Source organism: Mytilus californianus, unplaced genomic scaffold, assembly GCF_021869535.1.
Source record: "Mytilus californianus isolate M0D057914Y unplaced genomic scaffold, xbMytCali1.0.p SCAF_5, whole genome shotgun sequence".
In the NCBI taxonomy this organism is placed as follows: domain Eukaryota; kingdom Metazoa; phylum Mollusca; class Bivalvia; order Mytilida; family Mytilidae; genus Mytilus; species Mytilus californianus.
The window spans coordinates 35,968,676-35,979,968 of NW_026262701.1; the positions used below are offsets into that span (position 1 = coordinate 35,968,676).

Consider the following 11,293-nt stretch of genomic DNA (forward strand, 5'->3'; position numbering starts at 1 on the left):
TTAATGACAAGTTTCTTCCACCTATCAAAACAAAATGAAATATATACCAAATCATTTTGTTAATCATTAGATCCATACAATATCTTCCGAAAAGATCTCTATTGTATGCATATATTATAAATGTTCTCTCTTAACATGTCTATAATCAGTTAACGTATAGATCATATTTAATAACATATCTGCATCAAGAACCAAGGTTTGTCACCTTAACGTCATTTACACCTGACAACATCATTATATTCATATAATTTATCAAGTCATTTAACTCATAAATGACATATCTTAACTTTCCAAATTAAGAAAAGGACGTTTTCAACCATTAAATTATGTGGAAAAGATATCTTATTCTTCCATCTTCGATAATAAAGCGATGAACCAAAACAAACCTTGCTTTCTTTCATAAGGACAAACTAAGGTGACATGACAAAATCACCAAGTAAAGTACGGTATCACTAATATTTGTTTTTCACACTAAAGTCTAGATTCAACAAGATAGAGACACCAGTTATTATTAACCATTTTATTTCATTGCACTTGTATAAAAATCTGTTTAAAATGTTTCACTTTTGTCATTTGGAGGTTCCCACAACTGTATTTAATCATTAAACTGGTAAAATCAGTTATCAAATCTTTCATTACCCTGCTATTATTTTCATTTTAACTGATTAATTTGACACAAAGAATGAACTGACTTGAATGAAACTTTGAACAACTGTATCTAGACTAGTGAGAAAAATCTTATTTTAAAGAGATCGATTACTAGACTAGAATTAAATGTTGCTTGTCGTAGTTCATTCGAATTAAATCACCCAACAGTTTATTGTTCTTGTTACTTTTAAGCCTGTCTGGGTCCTGGTAAATTCTGGTTGGTAACGTGGGAACAAGCACCGGCTTTCTGCAAGTTTTATAATTATAATAGTCTATTTCCTTTTGACAAGACGGTAAGAGGTACATTTCTGTATCCTCGTGAATCACAGATTGAAGTTTGTTTTCATGGTCTTCATCTTTGATTGAATAAATCTTAAATTTTGGCTTTCTGCATTTTGACAATCTCTTTTTCTGTTTTTGAACACAATTTTTGAGATCACTGTCAGAATGTTTACTTCCTACTTCCGGTTTTGCCTCAGCAACTTGATATGATACTTCTATGTTTTCCTTTGTGCATTCATGATATTCATTATCATCATCTGATTCTGATTGATCGGCGAAAACATCCGGGTCCGAAACTTCCGACTCAGATGTATGTGGCACGCTAGACGACTCTGTCGAAACAGTCGAAAAAGAATCTGTTCGATTGCATCGTGACTGCTCAGAGTCAGTTCTACTTAAGCTCTGGATTATTTCCCGCACTTGTTGTTTTAAAAACAAATTTTGTTCAATTTTGTCCAAAAACACAGGATATTCACTTTCAGTACTTTCACCAGAATTGAGGTCATATTCTGTCTCACTATCATCTAAATTTTGTTCCGAATTTTGAATTCGGGTTGGTAAAGCAATCGAATCAGTCTCACTTCTATTACAATTTAATAAATCCACACTTTCATATGTCGGAGTTTTAGAAATCCCATCACGTGCATTCAAACTTATAATTGTATTAGTTAAATCAGAATTAGATTCCAGTTGAACTGTCGATTCTTTGGGGACGTCGTTTTGAGATCTAGATACATTTGTAGCACTTTTTATGGCACTAGATTTGGCGGGAATACGTCTGGCAGGCAATACTGGAACAACCATATATGGTCCTTCCTTTTCGTCTTCCTCTGTTAGACTAGAAGTAAATTTCAAACCAGTCAAAATTCTGAACTGACTTGCTATAATGTTATCTGGGAGATCCTTAATTTCATCGTAAATATGGGGTGATGACGAACCGTGTAACCCCGTGGTACAGTCATTTAATGCTGTATTGTTTACTTCCTTTGGCACAACGTCTGCAACTTGAACACAATTATTTTCGAACTTTCGGAAACCATACGGTGAATTGTCTCTAGATTTTGAATCTTTAAAACCATATTCTGTTGACGAATCATCACTACTATCATAACATTTCCGCTTATGCTTTCTTCCTTTGAACCATCGAATCATATCGTCAGGCTGCTTCAATCTTCCTGTAAATAAATTGATGTATATAAGATCAGCATAGTTTTTTTAATCCGTTGAAATGACTTTTTGTATAAATCAGACCATTCATTTGTCTTCGAATGTGACTGAATGCATGTAATATAGACCAGGAAAAGCGACAACTTGTCATGAATAATTTATAAGGTGCTCCTAGTTAAGCATTTACATGATACGTTCTAAAAAGTAAATGTAAATGCACATACACCTATCAAACACACGTTAATTCAATTCTAACGGAAATGTATGTTTCCCAGACACAAACTAGAATAATTATGAAGGGTTTATATTGACAAATCCAGTTGAGGTCAAATATGTAACACGGTGAAGAGTTTCAGGTCAGTCTGCTTGGAGGTATTTATAAGCTACAAACACAAGAGTTATTTATTGTCGTTATAAACCGAACAGCAGTTTTAAATTTGATTCTTGCAGTTAGCAGTAGTGTTTCCACAAAATCAAAGGTGCAAATTAATTATAAACAAAAGTGTCTGTCAATGTTGTCCTAACTCCCCATGTCTTAATACGAGAGGCTAATTTTCAATATAAAACATTAAACTGGCATTTACTTTTATTGCATTGAATTTTTTTTTACTTACTTTATATTTAATACAATGCAGTGTTGCAATTATCTTAACCTGCACTTAAAAGTCAGATGTATTTGTACAAAATAATTTTTATTAGAAATATTGAGGAAATGACATTACTGTTAATAACGACACCTGCAAAAGCTTTTAAATAACTTTTTGCCCATTAACCTATAAAGCGGTAAATCGTTTTTGTTAAATCATATACATCCGTTTAAACTGTCGTACTCGATGGCATAGAATTATCAAATTGAAGGCATTTAGAGACGAAGACGAAATATATTTTAATGTCATATTTTAAAATTACAGGATGATTGATGGTAACGTCTTTTTTATTAACCTAATAGGTACTATTTATACGAAAGGCTACAGGTAACAAAACTAAAAGATACATTAGTATAATGTAACAAGAAATTGACTGATTATAGTTTTTCTTTAAAAATTACAGCATTAACAGGTGTCATCTAAAAAAGATTGATCTATTACAACTTATAATTTTCGGATTCAATAAGTGGGAGCAATAAAAATCTGTCTGGATATTTAGGCGAGTGAATGATTACAATGCAAGCAAATTAATCATTTCACAAAGAGGAAATATTGGTTTATAGACTAAGTTTAAGGAAAGGCATCTTGTCATCCAAGTTGGCAGAGGAGATCTTCAATAGGCCAAAAGTAACTGAAAAGACTAATGTCGGATAATGTACAAAGATTGTGGAAATGATTAGTTACTACTTGTAGCTACAGTTCTGTCAATTAAAATGTTAAACGACAGTTTATCCAACCTACACATTTTGCAATAAAGATATGTAGAAATAATTTCTGTGGATTTGCCAATTCTAGAGGTCCTGGTGACTTTCATAGCTTAAGCTACGTTCCTGAACAAAAGGAGTTAATAAAATGTCCTTGTATGAATATATTAAAATAAGGCGATGTGGTATGATTTTCAGTGAGATAACTATACACCAGAGATCAAATGGCGTGCATGGAAATGGCAAATATAAGTTACCCGTACGTTTGATGCAACACTTGTGACAAAATTTGAAAAATAAAGTACGTTTATAAAGAAAAAAATATGCGCAAATATTTCCCTATTAAATTCCAAGAAAGTAACCTTTTAAACTTTTTCTTCTGATAATTGCCAATTAAAGTTAATTACAGAAAAGTAAGGTTACAATAATCTTAATAGAAAATAACCTTTTAACCTTTTTCTTCAGCTGATAATTGCTAATAAAAAATAAAGTTAAAATAAATAATTTAGACATTGTGACTTTACCGTATGACAGAATCAAGTGAACCTCAAAATGAAATTTTCTATCTATAGCAAATAATACAAACTAATATTATTGTTAATTGCTGGGCAATCGGTAGGCAAAACTAAGTACAAGATTATGTAAACAACTTATGCATCAGACAATACATTAAAATATTGATATTATGGATATACAGGAGTTTCTAACCACATAAATCTTGTACATGTTCACCGTCAGAACGTGACAGGCATGTGATATGTTAACAATGTGCATTATATTCGCCACATCAAAGGAAAAGACAACTTATATGCACTTTTTCTATTTGCATAATGCACTTTGCTGGTTGTTAAGTCTTCAATTTTGATTTATGATCACGGTAGTAATGTTCCTTACTTAAATATCAATTATAGTGCTGCAAGTAGATGTCTATAAAATATGTATATATATGTAAACAATGCACTTGCTGAATGTGCGGATTAAAAAAATGTTTAGAAAAAAGTTTATTTGCATATTTGCATTTAATATCATATAATACGCATAATTTTGAGTGTAATTACATGTGAGAAGACACACAAAGTTTTCTAGAAATGAATTGATATATATTTTCGGTAAACTTGTGGTGTAGTTGTTTTATTTTTGTTTGTTTGCTTCGTTTAATTAAAGGAAATACAACAATGCAGCGATTCAACAAAACCACAAACACAAATTTCCACGAGTTTTGTCTTTGATTGTTCAAAATCCGGCACAATTTCACTTATTTCAAAGTGATGCCAATAAGAACCAAAATGTAAATGAAAAGTGACACATAAAACAATTCTTTTTAGAATTTATGATGCGAGTCTTAACAACGAATGAAAGATAAGGTGTGAAAAATTTTACTGCAATAGCGTTTGCGTATATGATCATCGGTATATTGAAAACAATCTTTCTTGAGGATGTTTTATTAAGATGTTTACTCATTGTTGACTAACACAGGCCTTTTACCCGTATCGGTCCATCTCACTCCTACAATATCACTATATCTATAATAAATATTACTACTTGTTACAGAAGTTTGCATCAAACCAACATTGCAATCCTCTGATTTAGACCCCGTGGCTATTATTGATGATGTCAGGCCTGCTTTAGACAACTGAAATTGATCCAGTGTAACCTAGCCGAGCAATGACACACATCTTCATGGCCCTCGGATAAAATAACAAAAATATTGTGTGAAGAATAGGGTTGTCATGTAAATTATGTATTTACATATAAAGTTGTTAAATTTTATTGATTTAAGGTATCATTTTATTTAAGAATAATTGCAAGTTTAAAATCAAGTCATGGACCTTTAAAATATATTCATAGTGTTTTCACAGATAATAAAAATCGAAGGTTAAATCGGCATTAATGATACGTGACGTCGACGTTTTAATTTGAATTTCCTCTCTTTATTATAACATTTACAAAAAGATGTTTTTTCTCATTAAATACATAAATATTGTGAAAAGATCAGTTTATTACAGTAAGAACATAATAAATAAGCGAATTTCTATAGAATGAATATGTATATTAAATAATATACCGAATCATTAATCAATCTGTATAGCTCAAGACTTAAAAAACTTTTTCACGTAATTTCTCGTTTAAAAGTGAGAATATTTCTGTCGGCAAGTATAACCTGATACCTACAAGGCCATATCTATGCAGTAAATAAATATTGTCCCTGTTCTCTTGAAATCTACGCCTATCTGTATAAAATTTCAACGATCCTATTTAAATCCTTGAAAATGGATCATCCAAAGAGATCAATAAAACGAATCAGAACACTACTTGTAATTCAAAAATCTCCTTTGAATTTTAAGAAACGAGACGTGAAAATAATCTGCCTGTTCGTTAAATGTAAACATTGTATCTTTCAGCTTATTTTTTCAAAGTTTAAACAGTTAGCTTTTATTTACTTATCAGTTTTGAACGAAGGTTGAAGATTTAAGATAACAAAAGGAACATTTAAAATGGACTTTAATAACGACCAAACAAGCTTAATTTATGGTTGCCGCGTTTTTCAGCCCATTACTTCTGCGCTTGACCCACAAAAAGTAAATTGAACGCCAAGATTGATATCTTTTATCTATAGTACATGACGATACATCTTAAAAATTATACAATACAAAAGGGATACATAGTATATAAAGCAAATGTTTTAGTCTGCGAACAATATATTGAAATATGATAATTGCCTCGGCACTGAATAAAATGTAGTTCAGATTCGATTTGGATATTTCTGAAGTAAAAGTCCAATTGTCTATTACGGTGATTTCAGTTGCCACATAAATTTGTCAACGGTTGTCTTACATTGTCTTATGTGATATTAAAAAGTTACCTAAAAAATTTAATAAGATATCAAGAAAACAATACAAAATATAAATTTGATGTGTGAGTGTAAAACACTTTGCACATAGAAAAGGAACAATTACCCTGGTTGTTTACTCAGGTTCTAAAGAAGGGTGTGCATTTCCTGCTCCGGTAATGACACCTGTCGTGTTGTTCATAACATGTAAAATTCTATAATAACTCATGAACGGAGAAAGAAAGACCTGATAGTTGCCATGATTTTACATATCAAAGGTTCATTCGCACTTTCGTACAGTTCAACCATGTGACTGTCTCAATTTCAAAATAAATCTATATTTTCTTATTGCAAATATTAACGATGAGTACCACATTTAGACAAGTCATGAATCTTCTAAATTATTTACTAAATAAATAATAAATTGCAGAACGTCATAAATTATTTCCACCTGTTACATCAATATATTGTATTGTATATACATCTATATAGAAAAATTAAGTATCTGAGTCGAATATAATTTCAACACCAATGGTTCCTAGGTTCTGAAATTTAGTCTTTATATAATTTGTCCAATACACTAGCGTGGCGGGCGTGCGGCCTCCCCTAAAATTATCAAAGCATGGGTAGTCCTCAGCTTATTAAAGAATATTTCGATAATTTTACCTAAAAAAAATATTTAAGTTTGTGCCCCCCCCCTAACCTAAAATCCTGGATCCACCCCTGCACTAGGCAGGGCCTATAGGTGTTGGCACGAATTACAAGATACAGATAGAAGAACTGAGTACAATGTACATTATTAAACGATACGAAATAAAACTGTACTTTTAAGTACATGGAGCTTGCCTTCAGTATAACTTAACATAGTTTGATATAGTATCAATGTACTGTATTTATTGCGCTGTGTTTTCGGTGATTTTGTTCTGGTTTCTTTTTATTGTACCTTTTTAATTCTTTCTTTCCTAATAGATCGCGATTAAGGGTTGATAATGAGTACCCACAAAACTAAGCTAATCTTGCCACACATTACTGAACAATTTTTGAATGGGCCATACCCAATTAATAATTAGCCCATAATTCCTGTTATTTATTTTTGATTGAAATCAAAAGTAATAAATTGCATTTCAGACGAAGGGACCTCGAGATAACGATGAAACGTTGTCGAGTTCAGTGTGTTCGAATCACTAATGCTGGGTCGATACAATTGCGAGTTGACTACGTATATAAGTTCCAGGTGGATTATGAAACCAAGTGGTCAGTGTTTAATTACACAGCTTTTCATCAAATCTCTTTTGAGTTTTTTTTCAAATTTAACAAAAATTGCATAATAAGGGTGAACCTCGTATTGGTTCCTTTTTGGATATAGAACTACCTTCTTGAATGCTTCCCATATGAACGTTTAAAATAATTGACATAAGGAAGTTTTAGTTGTGTCAAATGTATCTATGTGTTTTATGTTAACAGTGTTTTATTGTATGCATACACCTAAAAACCTTCGCTTTTCGCCTAAAACACATCTCTTTTCATTCAAATCAACTATAAGCTAAGATAAACACTCTCAGTGTACGAGGAGAATAAAAAAAAAAGATAACCGTACAACGAATGACATAAATACAAACGTCGAAATGAAATCAATACATCTGAAGTCTTTGTATTGTACCGGGTATCCAGACCTAAAGATGATTTTCAATATTTCAATAGCAATTAACCCAACAATCATTTTAACGCTTTAGTCAATAACGATGGTACAATGATTGTCAGATGGTTTCCTTGTTGGACTGTTTTCTGTGTTTTTGTCCTTATAGTTATCTTGTCATCTTACTAGAAGTACATCACCATTAACTAAAAATAAGGTTTGTCACTTCTTATCGCTTAAACCAAAATAGGACTCATCTTATTTTAGGTAATTCGGTAAAAACATGAAATTTTCTCGAAAGATAAGAAATAATTGATTTATCACATGCAGCTTGAACAGTCACAGAATGAAACAAGCAGTGAAATGTATTAAGACCTCCGTGGAGTTAGGAAAAAATAATTTATAAAAACATGTTAGAGAATACCACAGCAGGATGGATTATTCAATATCTATGGAAGAAAAGAACTGCAGCAGACTGAACAGAAAAAAAAACCCTTGTAGTAATCAATGTTAAAATCTGAGTTTTCATTAAGATATAAAAAGTCAATTAATATAGCTACACAACTATGATACAAGTCATGTTGGCAAGGGAAAATATTTATTATATCATTTTAAATTAAATCTTTTTATATTCCATAAAGAGACATAATAAAAAATATAAAGCTATCAGATACAGCCTGGAAATTAATAATGCATTTTATTTTAGAAAAAAAGCATCCCGAATTTATATGAAACATATGATATGTCATAAAATTTCTACATCTGCTGCAGGGTGACAGGTCGTGTGAATCCAGCCATATACACACAGTTTGTAACACAATTACACATGTAACATGTGTGTTAATAGTTTCTGTATGTCCAAAATTAATTTGTTTGTTATATAAATGATATAAATGTCTTATTAGTATAACAAAGATTGTCTGATATACCCTATAGTTAAGGAGCATGTCGACCTTGTTATATTATATTGTGAGATGATTTTATTCAATTGAACTTGCATGTATTTTTTTCTTTAGAAGTTATTTGATTTTAAGGTGTTCTTCTAGAATTAAAAAAAATATGTAATTGTAAATATTAAAGTCAACAAAAATAACATAAAAAACATGGGACTGTGATATCCAGTAGATGTTTACATTTTTGTCCTCTGGTCTTTGTGGTAAAGTTGTCTTGTCCTTATTTTTTATATTGCATATTGAAATAAAAATGGATCACATCATCATTGACCCCAATAACCTTACAGACGGAGACCATAAGGCCCAGAAAAGAATTCCACCAGTGCAATGACTGTATGCCATATTGAAACTGGTATTAAAAAGTGTCAAGCTTAAAACAACCAATTCTAGATGAACCAATAGATCTCAAATTCTACTGGATTAAATTTTAACAATTAGTAAATAGATTTTCCTGATTTTTATGTCCATAACCATACTCCTTGGTCCCAAAAACCTTTCAATGTAACTCCCCATACAAATCAACACTTTTAACGATGACTTTCATGTCAAAGGTTAAAACAAACATCGTACGGTGGCCTACATCCTCTTCATTTGAACTTTGGTGGTAAGTTGTCTCATTGACAATCTTACCACATCCCTGTTTTTATATTGTCATCATTTCCAAGTAAATATCTAATGAAGGCAGATAATTTTTCCTTAATTATTAGAAATTGAGTCAATTGGTTTGGATAGTATTGCAGTCTGCGCAGGAATCTTAAATCTTCAATAAAAAAGTATGAAAAAAAATAACGAACTCAAAGGAGAGTTAAAAAAAGGGGAGAGTCCATCAAACCTTACAAAAACTAAAGGACAACCTTTAAGGTAAAAAGGTATTTACAAAAATCATCTTAAAAAGATTTAAGGTTTGTCTCAACATGGCTTCAGGGATTTGTTCAGGTACTATGAATGAAACATTGGAGTTGTCACTATTTTCACACAGGTTTGAATACATACATGGAGAAAACTGATACAAGTTGAAATCTGTCTGAATTACCAAACGTGACAATAACAAAAGACTACTACATTAACTTATAGACTAAAGAACTGCTTGATTTGTTATAGGTTTATATAGAGTATACAAGAGATTATAAACTATATACAAAATGAAATTATTGTTGATTTTGTATCAATAATGTCTGTATAGATTGAAAAATGGAAACTTATTTCCCAGTGTTAAAAAGAACGAATGGAATTTTATGAGCAACGGAATAATTAATATTGACATTAAAATGTTTTCAGACAACTTATACTGTTAACAGAATAAAATCATTCTTACGATCAATCGCCGATGATTCTTATAAACACTATCATCTGAGAAACAGTTAAATTATTAAAAAATTACGAAGAGGAAGGAAGGAAGACCCTATCGTTAACGTAATGACAACAAACTAATAATTATATTTTAAGTTAATTAAAATTTCCTTGTGTGTTGGATAGATGATGAACTAACATAAAACCACACACAGCCTGGATACATACCTTTTTAGATTCTATATTGAGATCCATATGACATCTTTAAAGTTTTCTCAAAATGTAATCCTTAAGACATCAAGATTGAATGCTTATACCGTTAAGGTGTTGAAATTTAACTCGACAGGTAAAAATCTAAACATGCACACCTGAGTTTAGGATAAAAGCATATTAAATAGGCGGAGCTAAATGACATTTATATGACCAATCAGCCCGAGGCTTTCAAACCAACATATAAAGCGTCAATACTGCACAAAAGTCATTCATAAAATGTAAATACAGCTTCTGTGGAAAAAAAAAACAGCATAAAAATATAGTGTTACTTAACAGAATTTGAAAACAGATATTTGCCTATTCACAGCTAAATGGATTATAAATATAGTGGAATGAAATGTCATAAGTTATTGGCCTTGCTTCGTATGGAAGTCTATGAAAGGTTTAAATATGCATTAACGTAAAAAAAACGAACCATGCAGGCATAAGAAAGAACCTTTCATTTTGTGAATTATTAAAGTGCAAATATCTATATGTGCAGCATCTAATTATATTTGTTCATAATTCAATTATGAATGATCATTTTTGACAACTTCTGACCGTAACTGATATTCTGAAACCTTAAGACATATTAATTCAGTGAACACACATTATTAAGATATAGTGCATAAACATAGAAGTTTCAATGATAAAATTTATTTGATATTCTAAAACCTTTAGACATATCAATTCAGTGAACAAACTTTATTAAGATATATTGCATAAAAATAGAAGTGTCAATGGTAAAACTTTAAGTGCACACTATCAACAATTTATGGTGCTTGTAATTCACAATATGAAAATCATATTGAAAATGTATGAAAATTTAATTCTGACATACCAAAATTTGTATTTGATAGGTTATATCGTCATTAAAAATACCA

General features: G+C 30.9%; 1 protein-coding gene across 1 annotated transcript; it reads right to left on the reverse strand.

The window, feature by feature from the left end:
• Positions 1–505: 505 nt before the first annotated feature.
• Positions 506–10,527, reverse strand: LOC127701628 (uncharacterized). The gene is made up of 2 exons (XM_052205608.1): positions 10,386–10,527; positions 506–2,105 (listed from the first exon to the last, which is right to left on the reverse strand). The coding sequence occupies exon 2, from the start codon at positions 2,080–2,082 to the stop codon at positions 760–762; it is 1,323 nt and encodes a 440-aa protein (XP_052061568.1). The 5' UTR covers positions 2,083–2,105; positions 10,386–10,527; the 3' UTR covers positions 506–759.
• Between the last annotated feature and the right edge of the window lie 766 nt (positions 10,528–11,293).